This window comes from Muntiacus reevesi, chromosome 3 (genome assembly GCF_963930625.1).
Source record: "Muntiacus reevesi chromosome 3, mMunRee1.1, whole genome shotgun sequence".
Lineage (NCBI taxonomy): Eukaryota > Metazoa > Chordata > Mammalia > Artiodactyla > Cervidae > Muntiacus > Muntiacus reevesi.
The window spans coordinates 242,808,055-242,828,972 of NC_089251.1; the positions used below are offsets into that span (position 1 = coordinate 242,808,055).

At 38.3% G+C, this 20,918-nt stretch overlaps 1 protein-coding gene across 3 annotated transcripts in view; it reads left to right on the forward strand.

Moving 5' to 3' along the window:
• The window catches only part of CERS6 (ceramide synthase 6), a 332,112-nt gene that overhangs the window by 235,594 nt on the left and 75,600 nt on the right, over positions 1-20,918 (forward strand). For all 3 annotated transcript variants that reach the window (XM_065931691.1, XM_065931693.1, XM_065931692.1), the window contains exons 5-6: positions 17,128-17,178; positions 19,476-19,568. In XM_065931691.1, the coding sequence (XP_065787763.1) occupies positions 17,128-17,178; positions 19,476-19,568 (144 nt within the window). The remainder of the gene's footprint in view (positions 1-17,127; positions 17,179-19,475; positions 19,569-20,918) is intronic.

A 20,918-nucleotide genomic window follows, 5' to 3' on the forward strand; every position in this document is an offset into this window, starting at 1 on the left:
ATAGCCTTATATTGGAAGAAGATACTACAGGACTTTTCATAGATAGAGAGGAGAAGTCAAAGCTTCAAAGAATAGGCTCACTCTCTTGTTAGAGGCTACTGCAGCTGGTGACTTTACGTTGAACCCAGCATTCCTTTACCACTCCTAAAATCCTAGGCCCTTAAGAATTATGTTAAATCTTCTCTGCCTGTGCTATAAATGGAACAACAAAACCTGAATGACAGCACACCAGTTTACAGCGTGGTGTATTGAATATTTTAAGCCCATTATTGAGACCTACTGCTCAGGAAAAAAAAAAAAAGATTCCTTTCAAATTATTATTGCTCACTGACAATGCACCTCATCACCCAAGAGCTCCGATGAGGATGTACAGTGAGATTCATGTTGTTTTCATGCCTGCTAACACAACAGTCATACTGTGGCCCATGGTTCAAGGAGTAATTTTGACTTTCAAGTGTTATTTAAGGAATACAGCTTGTAAGGCAATAAGGTGCCGTGTGTGGGTCTGTGCAAAACTGTCCATTGAATACCTTCTAGAGAGGACTCACCATTCTAGATGTCATCAAGAATATTCATGACCCACAGGGAAAGGTCAAAATACAAACTTTTACAGGAGCTCAGAAAAAGGTGATTCCATCCCTCATGGATGACTTTGAGGGGAATCAAGACTGCTGTGGAGGAAGTCACTGCAAATATAGTGGAAATAGGAAGAGAACTAGAAGTGAAGCCTGAAGATGTGACTGAACTGCTGCAATCTCATGAATAAACCTTAAAGGATGAAGAGTGGCTTCCCAAGGATAAGCAGAGAAAGTGGTTTCTTGAGATGGAATCTCCTCCTGGTGAAGATGCTGTGAAGGTTGTTGGAATGACAGCAAAGGATTTAAAATATGACACAAAGTTAGTCAATAAAGCAGTGGCAGAATTTGAGACGATTGACTCCAATTTGAAAAGAAGTTCTACTCTGGGTAAAATGTTGTCAGAATGTAGTGTAGCACTGTACACTATAGAGAAGTTGTTTGTGCAAGGAAACTGCAATTGATGCAGCACATTTCATTGTTGTCTCATTTTAAGAAATTGCCATAGCCACACCAGCCTTCAGCAACCACCACACCCTGATCAGTCAGCAGCAATCAACCTCAAGGCAAGGCCCTCCCATAATAAAAAGATTATGATTCACAGAAGGCTCACATAATGTATTAGACATAAGACTATTGTATACTTAATAGACTATAGTATAGTATAACCTTAACTTTTATATGCACTGGGAAGCCAAAAACTTCATGTGACTTGCTTTATTCCCCTGCTCTGGAACTGAACCTGCAATATCTCCAAGATATATGGATAGAACAGAGTGTAAAAAAGGTGGTTCTATTTCCATAGAAAGGTTGGTCAGTAATATACTGTGACTACTTGGCCATCTTGCTTTTGTTTCCACATAAACAGATAATTTTGGAGGAGGAAATGGCAAGCCACTCCAGTATTCTTGCCTCAAAAATCCTATAGACAGAGGAGCCTACCAGGCTACAGTCCATGGGTTGCAAAAGAGTTGGACCCAACTTAGCAACTAAACAATAACAATAAATAGATAGTTCAAGATTATATTTTCAGTATCATGCCGATTTCATTAATCATCCAGCCTTTTCACCTCATTGATTTTTAAAAGCTCTCTTTATTCATCTAAAGGAAAGCTTTATCTTATATTCAGCAAACCACTTCTGTATTGCTGGTTCAGCCCCTTGATGTAACTCAATTGCATTAATCTATCAGACTTCTATCTTTTGGCTTCCCCTCCCCCTCAAAATAATTACATATCTTTATAAGATCAGAAGCTGGGAAGACAGGAAAACAGGCTTGATTAAAATCAGAAACTTAACTGCATAATGATCAATTCCTTCTTTGTAATTAACTCAGCAACTCAAAGGATAATTTCTCTATCCTAATTAGAAGATAAATAATATATAAGGATGTACCACTCATTTAAAAGATATAGTTTGATCATTTGTCCTATTAGTAATGAGTAATGGTAAACTGAATTGTGAATTCCCTTCTGAATTTTAATATATGAAAGTGACTGTGAGGAAAGGGATTAATTATTTTCCTAAATTAAAATATCGTCATCAAATTTTCATCAGTGTTTAATTTAGAAAATTTTAATCATCAATACCAAACATAATATAAAACTTCAGTTTCATAGATAGAGGACACATTGAAAAGTAATTTCTCACTTTATGACTTTTATTCACGCATCATGATATTGGGCAAAATGAGCTTTTTATTATATTGTGTTTAATAAGAGTGACTAAATTTTGTCAGTGATTCAAAATATTTAAATTGAAGTGGAAAGCTGGAGTCCCTTTGAAGAAGAAAACAGAGGATTTCCTTCTAATACTGGATTTTCATTAATGGGGTGTCAGAGCTTGCAACAAGATTAGAGCACACACAGGAAACCAAGATTTTTGTCTTTGGGAAGAAATAAAGGGGTGCAAAGAGAAGTGAAATTCAGGGCTTGAGGGATCATAGAAATTACGCCGTCTCCTAGTTTCACACATGAGCAACCAGATGGGTGAATTGACTTAGCCACTGTCACTCAGCTGGTTAACAGGAGACTAGACCAGAGGGGCTGCTCTGTCCTTTCTGATTTTCTCTTCCCCATCATGTGTTCTTTCAGTGATTGCAGCGGTTGGGAAATTAAGGAACTTTCATTTCTCTATTTCTAGATTCCCCTGCCTTTCAAAAAAGTGGTGTTCTCCAGTCACATAATTGAATGTTACAGAGATCTGGCTGCTTTGCAAGTATCTGAATTTTGTGTTTTCTTGCAGCTTTCTCAAATAATGATAGCACGATATAATTTTTCCTTCTAACATGTTCCTCATGTAAAATGTGTTTTCTATAGCCATTTATGGCCAATCTAGACAGAAAATGACTGAAAGATTAGGAGTTCAAGAAACATAGGACTGTCTCTACTTAATATGTTTGGATTCATGATTCATATAATGTAGCCTATTATGGATTTTAAGATGTAATCCACAGACAAGGTGACTACATAACATATTAAAAAGCAAGTCTTACTTTGTAGATAAGAAATATCAAGCTGAAGGGCCCAGTAGTTTGTTTTTTTTTATTGAAATATTTTTTTTTTTGAAATATTTTATTGAAGTATAAGATAGGTACCGAACCTGGGCAACTTGCTGACTCTCCACAATATAACATGCTCATTTTTCCAACATCCAGAGCAAGAAGCCCCCCTTGTGCTCCTTTCTAGCCACTATCTTCCCTCCCTGCCACCCACATGATCTCTGCTCCACACCATCTTTAGAGACTTGGTTCTTTTCATTTTGCTGATCTGCTGTCCTTGACACAATGGTTTTCAAACTTATTGGTTTTAGGACCACTTTACACTGGTAACAATCATAAGAATTTTAAAGAGTTTTTGTTTTTATTAGTCGTATCTGTCGATACTTATTGTGTTAGAAATTAAAGCTGGTGAGTTGCAAAAGCATTTATGAATTGAATTAAAATAGAAACAAACAGTCATTAGATGGAAACGACAGTTTAAGAAAAAAAATATATTGTCCAAAACAAAAATTAGAGATTTTTGTAATAGCTTCTAATTAATGGTTTAGTAGAGAACTGGATTCTCATTCCTACCCTGAATATTCACTGGAAGGACTGATGCTGAAGCTGAAGCACTAATACTTTGGCTACCTGATGCGAAGAGCTGACTCATTGGAAAAGACCCTGATGCTGGGGAAGATTGAGGGCAGGAGGAGAAGGGGGCAATGGAGGATGAGATGGTTGGATGGCATCACTGACTCAATGGACACGAGTTTGAGCAAACTCCAGGAAATGATGAAGGACAGGGAAGCCTGGCGTGCTGCAGTCCCTGGGGCTGCAAAGAGTTGGACACGACTTAGTGACTGAACAACAACATTCAGTCTGTCACGGGTGTGTGAATGTGTGTATTTGGTTGATTTATATAAAGAACATCTAGTCTCACAAAGATATAAAATTGGAAAAGGTGGAAATATCTTAATAGTGTTTTCCAGAAAATTGTAGATATTCTTCTTTGATATGATGCCAAAACTCAAGAAAAAGTGATTTCTTTAATGTCAGTGAAATTTTAATGCTTGGTTACATTAACATCCATTGATTTCTCTTTCCTGCTCATCCAGGTGTGATTATTTAACATCATGCATCAGTCATTTGGAAGCTATTGGTTCACTGAGCTATACAGATCTTACAAATATTGGCACATTATTATAAATATCAAAAGCGAGAAAAAATAGAAGCATATTTGTCATTGTTTCACTTTTCTCCTCCAAAAAGTTTTTAACAAATGGGAATCTATTACTAATATTTTCTTGAATTTTATCATTGGCAACAAATACTTCCATTTGAGTCTCTTGAATTGACAGGCTCACCATTTTTAAGAAAATGTCTACAAATATTCAATTCAGAATAAGAGCCGTTGTGAAGAAGAATCACCAAATTTTCACTCACATTGCATTCTTTTAAGTTCATTTTTTTTAATGCTTTCTCCACCTTCGTATTATTGTTTCTCTCATCCTGAATAAATGTTAAAGTAGCAATAAGAAGGCCTTTCTGTACAGAACAGGTACACTTGTATCACTAGCTCTCTGTTTCTGGTGGGACTAGTAGCCTCTAGGAGGCTATGTGACCCCAGGAGGCCAACGAAATAGTGCCTAGAATACTGACCAGGAGGTGGTGGGGTAGAGATGACAAGCCAGACACGAGGTGCAGGAGTAGTTAAGGCATGGAGATGGGAATTCATGAAGCACACACAGCTAGGTGCCTGGCCTGAGAAGAGCAGGCGACATTCATTGGGCAGAGTGGACTTAGTCTTACTTGGTCACAGTGGACAGCCAACCTAGCAGAACCATGGACAGCCAGCCAGAGACATTTCACCTTCTGAGTTGGAAACGAGAAGGCATTTAATGTTTTTTAGTCTTCTGGAGATTAATGCAAGGGAAGGGATTATGAAAATGATATTGGAACTATGATGACTCCTGAAAGATTAAAAAAAAGTTCTTCCATCTGAGCTCCTCTCCTCCATCCACTGTCTTCTGCTTGTCCTTCTGTCCTCAACTACTATGGTGCCACTTAATGGAGCTGCCCCCTGCCACGTCTCCCTTCCAGACGGGGCTGGGTGTATCTACCCCTCTGCATCCTGTGTTTACTTCATCTATAAATTATCGTTTTGTCTTGATTACCCAGCAGATGGTAAGTTCCTAGAAAATGAAAAACTTGTCCCTACTGTGTTCATGCGTAGCAGAGTATCTGATACACGGAGGCCACTGAATACTTGATAGAGCCAGTAAACAAGGAGGGTGCAATTATATTAGCAGAAAGATATTAGAATGTAGGTAAACTGGTTTAGAAGTAATAAGAAAGTGCCCACCTTCCCCATTGCTTCAGTTGGTAAAGAATCTGCCTGCAGTGCAGGAGACGTGGGAGATGTGATTTTGATCCCTGGGTTGGGAAGATCCCCTGGAAGCGGAAATGGCAACCCACTCCAGCATTCTTGTCTGGAGAATTCCACGGACAGAGGAGCCTGGCAGGCTGTAGTCCACGGGGTCACAAAGAGTTGGACATGACTGAGCAGCTAAGCACATAAGCTAGAGGCTGATGAGGCTCTTTGAAATGAGAGTGGGTGGGGTGGGTGGCAAAATGATTGATCATCACTGTAATGAATGCAAGATTTATTCTGCATTATTTGCTCATCTTATTATTTTCCCCTTTCCACTTTCTCTTAATAGAGAATTTAGAATTAAATTATTGATGATTGATTTATACTTGAAATATCAATGTCAACACGTAAATGCTCTGAAGGCAGTTGTTTCATATGCTAGTTTTTAGTTTTAAATTCATTGGTATTATTGAATAATTTGAGGATTGTAATAGTTAATATCATTAATGTTATTTTTAAATATAGAGCAAATGTTTTTTTTAAATCAGTCCTATTAAAGGTACATAGACTTAGCTTCTTTTTATTATTTCAATATGCCTTGTTCATTGTAGAAAATTATAGCTACAATTACTTGCATAGTTTAATATTGAAATATAAACATTTTTTAAAAAGTGAAAATCATCTGAGATACTCATTACTTGAGGATAAACACTAATTAACTTTTGATAAATATCCTGCCAGGCATATTTCATGTGTGTGTGTATCTAAATATATATCTGTATATATCTACTTTAAACACAAGGTACACTGTATATTCTACTTGTAATTTGCTTTTAACTTAAGATGTGAATGTGCTGGTTATATCCGCATAGTCCATTTGATATTAGCACAGCTGTGGTGGACAGTGCCATGCGCTTTTGACAGTGTCCCACATCAGATCGGAGCTGTGCCCCATCTCTGCTCTGCTTTCTCCTAAGCTGCAAAGGTTACCAGACACGGGAAGGTACAACCTAGACTCAAGGAGGCATTAATACCGGAACCTCAACCAATGGGTATGAGAGTTGATAGATCTATGCCTCAGCCTCCCTGTCCTGTGTTGGGACAGTTGTAAGATATGTGCTCTGTAATTCTGCAGAGGTCCTCAGTGGAGTTGAGGTATAGTTGCCTACAACAGCAACCAGCTCATTCTTGAAAACCATACTGGGTATCCCCCATTTTTCTAGTTTCCTGGGGTCACCTCCCAAATAACCAGCCAGCACCCATGTTCTCATCTCAGAGTCTGTTCCCACCGAATCCCAGATAGGAATGTGCTGGTGTTCAATTCTATTGAACAATTATATTTATTTTGATTTTTCATTACTAGAAAAGGAATGGTAGTGGAAATCCACGTACTCAAAGTCTTTACTTTGAGTCTGATTTTTTTTTAATTTATTTTATTTTATTTTTTATTTTTTTTAACAATGAATGCTGCTTTAAAGGATGTACAGATTTTGAAGACAAAATTACTTTTTAGAAAGGTTATTCTAGTTTGCAGAGTACTATTTTCCCTATACACTGCTAACCCCTGGGTATTAACCTGTTCAGATATTTTCAGACTCAGATAAAAAAATTCTGTCTCACTTTAACCTGTAATTTTTGCATATGTTTTTGGTCACATTTTGTTTGTTTGTTTAGTATGTCGCCTGTTTGTATCTTCTCCCCATTTTTCTGATGGGATATTTAAATGTTTTAATCAGTTTTTATAGGCTTTTTACACATTAGAGATCTTAATCTTTTGTTCTGTATTATAAATTGTTTCCTTATATGGTCTTTTGACTAATTCTGTGCCTCTTAATAGTGTTGACTTGATGGGAGACCGGGATGGGGAATTCGTGTAACTCTATGGCTGATTCATATCAATGTATGACAAAACTCACTGAAAAATAAAAATTAAAAAAAAAAAAAAATATGCAAGCAAAATAAAAAAAAAAAAAAGAAAAGAAAAACATATAAGAGTTGCAAAGTTAAGTTTTATACAAGGTCTTAAGACCTCAAATAAAAGAACTGTACTGAGGACTATACCCCAGGAGACAGCTCTGAGGAATAGCTCCAAACATGTGGGAAGAGGTAGTTTATATATTAATTTGGGGGGGGGGGGCAGGAAATACATATTGTCAAGAATACATTTTCATAAAAAGTCACTGCCAGTCATAAAGAATGTATATCTCAAGCTAATGATTTTAGTGTTTGTCTATATATGGGAAGATTCAAGAATCAGGGTCATTGAAATTCTTCCTGAGAAATCTATCTAACTATCTATGGGGCCTGTTCACCCAGAGCATAAAGTGCTTCATCCTGTTTTTCATCCTGAATTCCTCTCAGGGTTGCGCTGTCTTTAGGTGACTGCAGTGGGTCAACGTAACCCTTGGAGAACTGGGTGGTGAGCAATGCTCTTTTGCTCTTCTTTGTGCACAGTGGCCATTCTGATTGGCTTCATTCCCAAATTCTGCACTGGCCACCCTCTCTACATATCTCTACTCACAACCCCCACCCTCATGTTGACAATCTCAGGATTTTCCTTTCCCTGTAAGTCTTTCCACCTCTTTTTATTTCATCTTCCCTTTTCTTCATCTGGTCCCTTTATCCCTAATTTCTATTCTAAACATGGAATTAATCTGTCCATTCGGCTTTGCAGTGATTCTCACCAGCCCAGGGGAGAGTACACATCTGAATTAATGTGGACAGGTGTCTTTTTAAGCCTCCTGTTCTCCAGACTCTTGAGAATCACAGCCTCAGTTACAATGAGGTGTACATGGAGTCCTTCAGCTGAGCAAAGGCAGAAAAAGTTGAGAACCATTGCTGGAAGGTTTTAAATGGCATGGAAAAGCCACTAAGATTTCTTTCTCTTTGGCTCTGTGATAAAGCCCTTGAGGAGACCCTGTAACCTCAATACCCATCTCCAAGGAATTCCTTCTATTTTTGTATGCTTGACAGATCTGCATATTACTTTCTAAAGTGATTGCTGAGTGTGCTGAAGGCACATACTTCACTAGGTCCACTCCAGAAGACTAGCATCTTTTTAAAAGTTTGATCAATATGAAAAGCTGCTATCTTTATATAATGACCATGAGGTCAAGTCTAAATTACATTTGCACATCATAAGAGCTTTCAAAGCTAATGCAGATGCCAAGGGCCTCTAGGGAGGGGTCACCACTCTGCTTTGTAGATTTATAGTCACATATCTCCTGACCCAGCAAAGAAGGAAAGGGTAGCTCTTGCATGCTGGAGACTGTTCTAGACTACTCATCACTGATCAACTGCATCTTTAGGCTGCTCAGAGACTTCTGGCTTCATTCTTTTCATCCCAAATACAGTTTATTGATCAACTTTTAAACTTACCAAGCATAAAGTATTTCTTTCGATTCTGAGTTACTTCACAATATGTATTAAATGAAAATGGTAGATTATCATTTTGAATGGATTTGATTTATATTCATTGAAATTATGCTATTCAACATTTCTGAAGAGAATCCACAATGTTTATGTAATAAAGCTATTAATATAGATATTACCATCAAAAAGAACCCACAAAAGGAAAAATAAGCGAAAATGTTGAGACAGTAACAGTTGTTGTGACTGAGCTTCAGAATTAGATCCTAATTTCCCAAAACCATGGTGAAAAGATAATGATTTGGTAACAGGAAGCCTGCTAAACGTTTGCAAAGAGAATTCTTCCCATTGGACTAAATTTAAAAGGAAAAATATCATTGGAACTTATACATTCAATTTCAGTGGTTACCTAGTGTTAACCTTTCCAGTATAAACACATTGCAGACAAGGAAGCATTTTTCTCATGTTCTTATAGTACATCTACGATATAAGCCAAAGGTGTAAGGTTTAAGTATAACTCAGTTAAAGTGTTTTCAGTAGTTTCAAAGGAAGAAATTTCAGAGTAGTTCAGGGATTCGCTTCCTGGCATTTAAAAACATTATCCAAGGCTCTATGTATTTCATGCTTAAACTATTCAGAAGCCAGTATGTCTCTTAGACTGTATTCCTTCACTGTTAGTGTCACACCTGAGCTTTATGAAAGCCACTAGGAGTTTGGATGGAAATAGTGAAAGATGAAAGTTTGCTTCTCAGATGCTGGCTTCAGGTAAAGACCCACACATCTATCACACTTTTGATGAGGCAATGAAATGCTTTTAATACTTTCTATGATTCATGTTCTTTTGTTATATCAAAATATTTATTAATTCAAAGAGTACTATTTGTTCGGCTATAGGTACCAACTGATTCTTGAAAAAAAAAAAGGTGTGTATGTGTACTTATATTTCTATTCAATCGTTTAACACTTGCCAGTTTAACTGAGCATTCTTTTTTCTGATCTTTTCCTTCAGGCTCAGTTATTCCATTAGTTTACGAGGCATGATAAGTGTCAGTGATCTGAGTTAACCTTGATTTTTTTTAAGATTTAATTTTTTTGAGCAGTTTTTTGTTCATAGAAAAATTGAAGTATGAAATTTCCCATATACTTCTGTCCTCACATATGCATATTCTCTCCCACTATCAAATCCCCCACCAGAGTGGTACATTTGTTATAACTGATGAGCCTATATTGACGTATCATAATCACCCAAAGTCCATAGTTTACATTAAGGTTCACCCTTAGTGTTGTACATTTTATTGGCTTGGACACGGCCTTCTTAATATCTGATGATTGACCTGTCATCATAATAACTGAAAGGTACATTTAATTATTTTTGAAATTATGTTATTAAAGTATTGTTGATTTACAACACTGTGTTAATTTCTGCTGTGTAGCAAAGTGATTCATATATATTCAAAGTTTTATATATATATATACACATATATACATTCCTTTTCATATTGGAAAGGAATATATTTCATCTATACTTCCCTTTCCATTATGGTTTATGACAGAATATTGAATATAGTTCTGTGTTCTATACAGTAGGACCTTGTTTATATCTGCTGAGCCCTTTTTATTTTTTATCTTTTTTTTTGAATTATGAAAGTATGATAACACATTTATAGGAGACTTTGGAGAATACAGAGCAAAGTTCCATATAGTTCCACTACATATTACAATTGTTTAAGTAGATAAGTTAAGATTTTTAGTTGGAATTTCAATATCAAACTCTCAGAAATTAATAGAACACTTATTTTTAACTATTGTTTTTAAGAAGTATATCAAATGGAACTTTAAAAAAATAAGACCAAACCTATCTTATTCCAGACAGTGAAGTGAAATGATCAAACCTGATCTATTTTTGTTAATCCTATTCACTATGAAACCTCTACATAACAACTGATAGAAACCTGATTTTTTAAAAAATCACATTTGCTGACACTTAAAAAAAAAAAAAAAGGTCTACTTAAAAAAAAAAATCACAGAATACTTAGCACTTGAATCTTATGCATTTAGTCAAAAGGCGAATGAGGATTGCTTTTGATCTCCAGCAGCACGTCTGACCTCCATCCTGGTGCTGGGGTTGGGTTTGCTCAGGGTAAGAAGAGCTACAGAAGCCTCCCCTGGGACACTGTACTTTTGTCGGATGTGCGTGTGGCCAAGTTATATCTCAAGTATTGTGTCTGGGAGCAGATGTACATAACATAAATGTCATTTTACATTGTGCTTTTTTTTTTTTTTTTTTTTTTTTTTTTTTTTTTATTTTAATTTTTTTATTTTTCAGTGGGTTTTGTTATACATTGATGTGAATCAGCCATAGAGTTACACGAATTCCCCATCCCGGTCTCCCATCCCACCTCCCTCTCCACCCGATTCCTCTGGATCTTCCCAGCCCAACAGGCCCGAGCACTTGATACATGCTGTTCTTTCGAAACTTCCCACCCTCCCCTTCTCCCACAGAGTTCAAAAGTCTGTTCTGTACTTCTGCGTCTCTTCTTCTGCCCTGCATATAGGGCCATTGTTACCATCTTTCTAAATTCCGTATATATGTGTTAGTATACTGTAATGTTCTTTATCTTTCTGGCTCACCTCACTCTGTATAATGGGCTCCAGTTTCATCCATCTCATTAGAACTGATTCAAATGAATTCTTTTTAACGGCTGAGTAATATTCCATGGTGTATATGTACCATAGCTTCCTTATCCATTCATCTGCTGATGGGCATCTAGGTTGCTTCCATGTCCTGGCTATTATAAACAGTGCTGTGATGAACATTGGGGTGCACGTGTCTCTTTCAGATCTGGTTTCCTCGGTGTGTATGCCCAGAAGTGGTATTGCTGGGTCATATGGTAGTTCTATTTCCAGTTTTTTAAGAAATCTCCACACTGTTTTCCATAGTGGCTGTACTAGTTTGCATTCCCACCAACAGTGTAAGAGGGTTCCCTTTTCTCCACACCCTCTCCAGCATTTATTGCTTGTAGACTTTTGGATAGCAGCCATCCTGACTGGCGTGTAATGGTACCTCATTGTGGTTTTGATTTGCATTTCTCTGATGATGAGTGATGTGGAGCATCTTTTCATGTGTTTGTTAGCCATCTGTATGTCATCTTTGGAGAAATGTCTGTTTAGTTCTTTGGCCCATTTTTTGATTGGGTCATTTATTTTTCTGGAATTGAGCTTCAGGAGTTGCTTGTATATTTTTGAGATTAATCCTTTGTCTGTTTCCTCATTTGCTATTATTTTCTCCCAATCTGAGGGCTGTCTTTTCACCTTACTTATAGTTTCCTTTGTTGTGCAAAAGCTTTTAAGTTTCATTAGGTCCCATTTGTTTATTTTTGCTTTTATTTCCAATATTCTGGGAGGTGGGTCTACATTGTGCTTTAAATCGAGAATGTTAAAAGTCTTTCGTTATGTACTCTTTTATGGTCTTAATCTTGTTCAGGTGTTTTGTAAGTCTTAAATTGAAATTAGTTGATGTAGCTTCCCTAGTGGCTCCGACAGTAAAGAATCGGCCTGCAGTGTGGGAGACCTGGGTTTGATCCCTGGGGTGGGAAGATACCCTAGAGGAGGGCATGGCAACCCGCTCCAGTATTCTTGCCTAGAGAATCCCCATGGACAGGGGAGCCTGGTGGTCTACAGTCTATGGGGTTGCAAAGAGTTGGACATGACTGAGTGACTAAACACACACACATTTAATAGCTATTAAGTACCATATATGAAGAGTTGTCTTACAATGCTGTTTAAGTCACCCCAGACTACCATAACAAAATGCGGGATTCTGAATTCCTTGGATTTTGGAATCCATGGTCTGTCCTGCAACTATTAGATGACTCTATTGTGAGAATACAGTCTCTGTGTATATATGTATAAGGAAAATGATAGGAATTTATCTGTCTCACACATATAGTCCAAGGTAGGCAAACCAGGGCTAGTAGGAGGCCTCTGACACCAGCATCAACAGAAACTTCTGTCTCAGGGTCAAAGATGACAGCTCCAGCCCTTACTATCTTCCTCTGATGGAAATGGAGAAGGGATGAGAACAACTCATTCACATTCATCACTAGGGTTGGCATCCCAAAGTGGCCCATGTTAACCCTGCTCACATCTCTTCCGCAATATATATCTTAAGTGTGTGGTTCTAGCAAGCACGGATGTCAGTTGAGAAGCACTGTCTTCAGCTAACTACTGTTTTACTAACAACTTCTGTTCCATATGGCTACTGTAAAGATGAGAAATAATTCATTCATTTACTCAGCTAACACTGAATTGTGAAATATTATAACAAAGTGCCTAGCAAAGTGTCTTACACCTGGTAATACCAAATTGGATCATCCTCCTTACTTTTCTATAGCACTTTACTACTCAAAAGTGTGGTCCAAGGTCTGAGCATCATCTTGAGACTTGTCAAAAATGTAGAATATCTGCCCCAAGCCGGACCTACTGAATCAGAACCTGCATTTTAATAGTTAGAGGGCCTCCATGCCAACATGTTCTTTATCCTTTCTGGCACCTGCATGTTATGTTAGTTGAGCACTTACAATGTTGTTATGAAAATTAAATGAGGTAATATGTATAAAATACTTTAAAATCTGTAAAGTGCTTCATATCATTATTTAAGAGTAAATCTTTGAGGGGGAATAAAATGAGTCTTATTGGAAGGCCAAGGTTTGAGAATCATTGAGTTTTTGGATTTTCCAGCGTTGATATTGTCCCCTGTTATTGTAATGCCATGTAAAAAGGCATTTCTATTTCCAGAAAATGTGCATGAATCACCTTCACCGTCCTAGGTTCAGAACTTATCTCTAGTTATGTAGAAAGATGCTAGGCTCATCCTTATAAAATGAGGGCTTTCAGTGTGTTTTTTCATCACCATTATTCTTTCTTGATGTCTAAATATTGCAGCTTTTTATGTTCTTAATTATGTTAATGCTTATACAGATTTTGATATCAATTAACAAGGAAATTGCTCTTAAAAAGATATCTGAAAAAAACTGATTTTAAAAAACAATAGATTTATGATATCAGTTGAAACTAAAGATGTTATACCTAATGCATTAAATTATAAGCAGCAATCCAGATTCATACAATGGTGTTGAGCTATTAGAAATTAGGAGAATCATCTTTTCATGGACTTGTCTTCTCATCTGTTTTTTGGGAAAGACAGCATTTATTCTGTCTCAAAGAGTTTGAGGGTCCATAACATGAGTCCCTAGAAAAATGTAGCATATGGAATATATTAATATCTAGTATCATCAAAGTAGGAAGTACACACGAACATGCATTGTGAAATAAGTGTGCGCAAGTGCTTATTTAAATGTTTGACTGGCAAGCTTGCAAGCTGAGCTATGGCCCTAGGAGTGGTTGTTGTTTGTGGTTGTTTAGTCTGTAAGTTGTGTCTGACTCTTTTTGTGACCCCCATGGGCTATAACCCACCAGGCTCCTCTGTCCATGGGATTTCCCAGGCCAGAATACTGGAGAGGGTTGCCATTTCCTTCTCCAGGGAGCCTTGCTGTCCCAGGGGTCGAACCTGCACCTGCGGCATTGGCAGGCGGGTTCTTTACCACTCTGCCACCTGGGAATCCCAGGGCCCTGGTAGCCCCATCAGATTCTCAATGTTCTTCACTCCTGCTTTAAGTAGGCAGAACGCAGTGAGAGACAAAGGCTTACCCACTGTTTCTGCAGATCAGTCCACTTTCACACGTGATACCAGCAGGTCTAGGTGATGCACATCTGATGCACCAGAGAAAAGCTTGGGGGTTAGAAGAAACCCAGGGAGCTCAGAAGCTCACAAAAGAAGGGAAGCTCTAAATGATGGGTGTTCCTGGGTCACTAGGAATCATACCTTTGCTCTTTTGTCTGTAATGGGAAGGATGACTATAGTGGAAGAGATTTCCGCTACGTCTTTAGAAGCAAGCATACATTTGCCCTGTGCACTGGGGACTGATAGATTCAGAAAAATACTACAAGGCTTTTTATAGGTCTGGGATTTAATTCTGTATTCCTTTTCATTAGCATTCAGTAATGAATGCTGAACTGTCACCTTGAGTGTCTCATGCTGGAGAGATAAATATGAGAATATGACATAGTTTCCCCTCAGGGACTTTCAGTCGATTGTAGAGATAGTAAACAGTTTTATCAGAGAGAAGGGTAACAAATAATATTTCTCCTCTACTTCAAAATAGATTTTGCTATGCTGTGCCCAAATTTAAAAATAATGTGTGTATGTATATGTTTAAGGACAAATCTATCCATGTCTGTATCAATATCTGTATTACACAGAAAAGAGGCTCAAAATGAGCTGTATATTAAAATGTTAGTAGCGACAAGAATTCAATTATTTTTCTTATTATTATTTTCAATACTTTCTATGTCTTCCTCAATGGACTTGGTGTTGTTTATAGAAGACAGTCTGAAGACTCTGCATCATTTTTTAACTTGTTCACGCATTTGATCTTTATAGTCATCCCATGAGGTTGGTCAGTCATAAACCTCAATGTCATGGACATGAGAAATGGAGAAGACAGTCAGATAGGCAACTTGGGCTTCCAGGATGTTTGGTGCAGAGAGACTACATGATATGTACAGCACAGGTAGCAAATGGCAAAAGCAGGAAAAAAAGGAAGGAGAATCAGGAGTGCCTAAATGAAACAAGACTGTAAAGATCCCTGAATCATTAGGTTTAGGGCATGGCATGGCTTTTTACTTCTGCCTAGCTCCCTGAACTAAGGCCTGCTTCAGTTTTTATCAGACTTAAAGGCAGAGTCACAGTGGCTATGTTTGGCTTTAAGACCAGACAGTCTGAACTTGATATGCAGCTCTGGTCCTGCCTGGCTGTTTAACCAGGGCAGTTAACTGTGGGCTCAGGGTCTGAATTTACCTATCTATAAAATGAGGGAAATACTACTGCTACTTACTATAAGGATTAAATGAGTCCATACGTGTGACTGTGAAATGGCAACCCACCCCAGTAATCTTGCCTGGAAAATTCCATGAACAGAGGAGCCTGGCAGGCTACTGTCCATGGGATCACAAAGAGTCAGACATGACTGAATGACTAACACTTTCACTTTCAAAGAGAAACAACTTTTTAATTAGTTAAATAAATAATAGATCATGGAGGAAAATTCTCAAAAAACAATATATCCTTCAAAAAAAGTATATGGTCATAGGGAGGACTCTACAAATACTCTCTAATATCCTCCTCATCCTCATCGTCATCAATGCAAGGTGGAAAGATACCTCTGTGGCTTTCAGAGAGACAACTATGTTATGCTAGTGCAGATGGGAGCAATTTTCGCTCTTACAGGACCTGGGACCAAACAGGAATGTTAGGTCAGTACAGATATATCTGACATTAATCTTTCAATGACAGTTTTATCATTTGAGATGTATAAACCCACACACAGATTGGGTTAATGATAGGTTATGTTTCCTAATAGTAAGAAACATACAGATGGGTATCAAATGTATGTAGATGTATACCACCAGTATCAGGGATGCAAAAGAATTGTAAAGTTAGTACAGAAATATGAGAAAGTTTGTTCTGGTGTTAGGGGATGGTTGAGCTGTCTGTTCAAATCCATACCAACCCTACCTGCTTATTAAAAATGTTTGGAATCTGTGTGTATACTTAGATGTTCTCTTTAATTTTACAATGTGGTAAGGCAAGTGAGTCTGTTAAATTAAGGAGGTTTGTTTTTTCTTTGAAAGACCTTGACCACGAGTCCGGGGTGGAGTGTAGGGTTAATCTGAGGGTTAATCTACTCAAGCCTGGAATTAGTCAGAGCTAGTCTGACTGAAATAAGTGAACCTGCCTGCTACTGACCCCCAGTCAAGGCATGAAACAATTAAGTTGCTTGGGAAACAGTGAATTGGAGGAGTTTCAAAGAAATGTGCATCAACTGTCAGCATTGTTTATTGATAACAGTGAGATGGAGGATTTGCAATGGATCTTGGTGAGACACTTGAAGAACTCTGCTGCTGAGGCTGGTTACCTCGCAGGAATGTGTCTACTGAACCAGCACAATATAAAAAAGTGCCATCCGGGACTCTATCCTAGAAGTAGCCTGAAATACTGCTGGTTGAGTTTAGAAGATTCCCCGGAGAGAATGCATGATGGACTCTTCATTGCTTTGCTCTCCCATTCCCGATTGTACCAAGTCCTTCAGTTCTCACGCAGGTAGATTGTTGAAATCCCGAAACATTGGGAGACCAGAATCTGTCATAAATGTCTCTTATCCTGCTTCTTTTCCAAAACATGTAAAATGGTTTCTCTGTCATGTTTTCAGACCCCCTGGCTGTGGAATACAAGGCATTGCTGGTACAACTACCCCTATCAGGTAAGGACACTTTGCTGTCTGGGTTTTTACACGTGGAGAGCTCTTCCTAAGTCAGCACCATGGTTTCGGGCAGGTCCCAGCAGGTTGGGCTGCCACCTTGCTTTTTGCCCCCTCCCTGTCCCTGCTGCGTGATGGTGGATGTAGCCTAGTGAGGAAGGTACTTTCTGTTAGTTCAGAATCAGTGTTCACTTGCTTGAGCAGATGGAGGAAGTGCGGAAGGTGCGTTTGCTGAAGAGTAAGATATGATCACTTCAGTAGGTGGATAAGTCCTCCTTCTAACAGCCCATCTGCTTTTGGGCTGATAATAGCCCTGGCTTGTCTCGACAGCTAGGGGGCAAAGCTCGAGTAAGGAGCTGGGATAGGCGTGCTGAATTTGGTTCAGTTTATGGCTTAGGAGCAGCCTCTGCAGATGTAAATCAAACACCAGTTCCCTGAGCATGGGAAAATGGGCTTGTCCCGCTACACATAGACAAAAATAGCATTGTTGAAAATGAGATTAAAATCATATCCCAGACAGAGAGCATTTCAGATCCCTGCCCACAGATATACCCTTGCCTCGGATCTTGAATTTAGTAATATTACCATGTGTTGTGGTCTCTAGCTCAGTTACTATTTGAATATCAAAGTGTGACTTTTCTGGAAATTTCTTGCTGAAACAGTTCTAGAATTTCTAGTTCAACTGAGATATATTATTTAAGAGAAACAAATACAACCATGTATTTTGTTGATAAAATAAAGAGACTGACATTGTAGTAAGCATTGTGGATTTTTGAGTTGGGATTCTATAGATTGCCTTTTTAGAGGCATTTGGTCTAACAAAGTTAATGGACAGCAGGTGTGCCCTGCTTCTTCTATATTTCACATTGTGTTGCAACAGGGGATAGGGACTGGTGTTGGCTCTTCCTTAGGACAAGTGCAAGGCTAGGGACACATTGAAATGGGGATTCCAGTTTGCATTTTCATCTCTTTCACATGGTTTATTCAAATTAGGAAAGACTGAAAATCAACAACATGACATGGTCAGAGAGAGCTGAACATTCCAAGGCCATCTGATCGAGACTAAAGTAACATCGAAAGCAATCACTTGCTGCACACAATTGTAATTCTCAGTCCCAACTGCTGTTTTATGAACTTAAATATTATACTCAGAATATTGTCGCTTATAGTTCTGTATCCTGGAATGGCATACTGTGTGGAAAGGATCCTGTTCCTCCTGTGTTTTGTTGACAAAGATAAATGAGGGGAACAACTGTTTTTCTTGGTGTCCAGTTAAGTGAGTGCTTCTCATTCGACTCGGTCATTATGCTGTTATTGGTTTACAGAGCATTTCAGTTTCAATTGTATTTTCCATGTATACTATTGCTTATGTGCAGTGGTGTGGATGTGTTCATGTAGTGAGTTTCAAAGGTCTTTCAGTCATTGGGGAAATCAAGTTATTTCATTATAATTCAGTGAAACAATTAAAAACAACTCATCAAAAATGTTTTTTTTTTAAACTGTTTTGTCTTTATGGATTTATGTGCAAAATAAATAGCATTGACTTCCACTGCCTCTCTGAGCCTCTCCTCATTCCTGGACCTCTGAGGCAGGTAAAGCAGATGTTACCTCTATTTTCCAATAAGTAAACCAAGGCCCAAGTTTTATAACTACTTAAACTATGGAACTGGGGCTTGATCTCAGATTCCCTGGTGGGTGCCTAACCTGGTATCTCTTAGCAGCTTCCTTGTCCCCCTGATCTTGTAATAAATATTTTTGAATTATCTTTTTAAAACTCTTTACAATGTACAGAACATTTTCTAAGAACAAAAAAGCTCCAATTAAGACAGAATCTGAAACTGTGCCTCCATGACTCATATAGTACTCCAGCTTATTTCACCTCCCCTGGTCCTGTACTCACAGAATTGAGTACAGGAATCTCAAAGAATCCCATGGGAGTTGTCCAGATTTATTCTTTCTGTGTATGTATTAGAATTTTTTTACAAGTTGCCTGAAGGAATCTTGTAGAGACGCATGTCAGAGAGCCATAAATGCGATTGTTGAAATGAATCGCGAATTGGGTACCAATGCCAAATGTTCAAACCAGTTGTCACTTTTCTGGCTGGAGATGAAACAAAACTAATTCCATCAAGCTGTGGATTAGAAGAATCCTTCAAAGCTCTCTTATCCACAGAGAGAATGGGGCTGGAATTTGTGGAGGTGTAAGACCATGTCACTTTCCAGTACTGAGCTTGAGATGTTTGAAACAGATTTGGTTTCCTATTAATTATTAATCTTGCCTTTTTCTCTTTGATCCTCAGCCACTCACACCTGACCTTCACTACTATTATATCCTGGAGCTGTCGTTTTATTGGTCTTTAATGTTTTCCCAGTTCACGGATATCAAAAGAAAGGTAAGAGTGGGTATGTTGTAAAGGACTTGCAGACAGGCGTTTTTCGTGACCCTTGGCAGATGGGTATAGAGTCTCAGAAGCACCCACTTCTGTTCTCCTATCAGTCCTGAATTAGTATGACTTTTGGCATTATTATAGAAGATTCTCTACTTTTGTTTGTGCTGTTCTATATTTTAATCCTGTTGTCTCTTCACTCTCGCCCAACCCCAAACCTAGTGTTCTTTTCTCATTGATAACATATAGCAATGATTCTTAACGGCATTAATTTCCTCTCAGTCTGAATTCTAAGTCCCTCTGCTGTCTAAATGAAATGAAGAAGAAAAATTGTATCTGTGGCTCCTGGGAGAGAGTGAAAGCTCAGAGTTCCAGCCCTAAAGAATGAAGATTTCCCCAATTAAAGAGTTATGTGATGTCAAAATATGTTAGGAAAATACAGCATTCCTAAGTGAACTGTAACTGACTTTCACCCTACCATCCACTGGAGTAGATTTTGCTAATGGTACTCTTGACCTCTGCAGTGTTAAACCCTCTCATTCTAGTTCTCATCTTATCAGCTTCTGGGCAGAATTGGTGCTTTTGGCTGTTGGTTTGTTTGTTGTTTCTTTTTTTTTTTTTTCCCCATGAAGCTATTTTTTCCAGATACTCATATTTGGATCACTTCTTCAGAGCCATCTTTGCTGGCCTCCACTCCAGCCCCCACCCGCCATGCTCTGCATATTTACATGCACCAGGGTCTGGTCCTAGATTACAGGATGTCTTCTCCCTGGGTGATCCAGCTTACACCCTTTGGCACTATTAACAATTATGTCTATACCAGTAACTCCCAACTGTCTCCTGTCCCAAATCTTCTCTGGGTCCCACACTTACACAAAACTAATCATAAATGAAAGTATGATGTTCTTCTTGTTATTTTATCATTTAATCCTTACCACAATGCTAATATCCCATCTAATCATTAATTATTTATTTTCCTTTTATGAATGAGAAGTCTGTTCCCAACTGAAGACATTGTCTTCCCTGAGTCTTGTTCTTCCTCCAGTAATGTTTGTCACCAACAGTCGTGTCAGCTAGAAGCCTTCCTTTGCTCTCCTCTTTGCCACCTACTTCCTTAGTGTCACTAACAGATTTAGTTTGAGTCCTCTCTGCTTTGGCTTAATCTATTACAGCGGCCTCTTAGATGGCCCTCCTGTCTAAGTAGTTATTCTTGTCTACCTGCCACCTAAGAGTTATGTTTCGCAAACCTTCAAAACAGAGCCAGACTACTTGGGGAGATATTCAGGTTTGTCACCGTGATTCCAACCCACCACTCCAGTCTCTCCTCCCCCTGACATACACATATGTCTTAGTTAC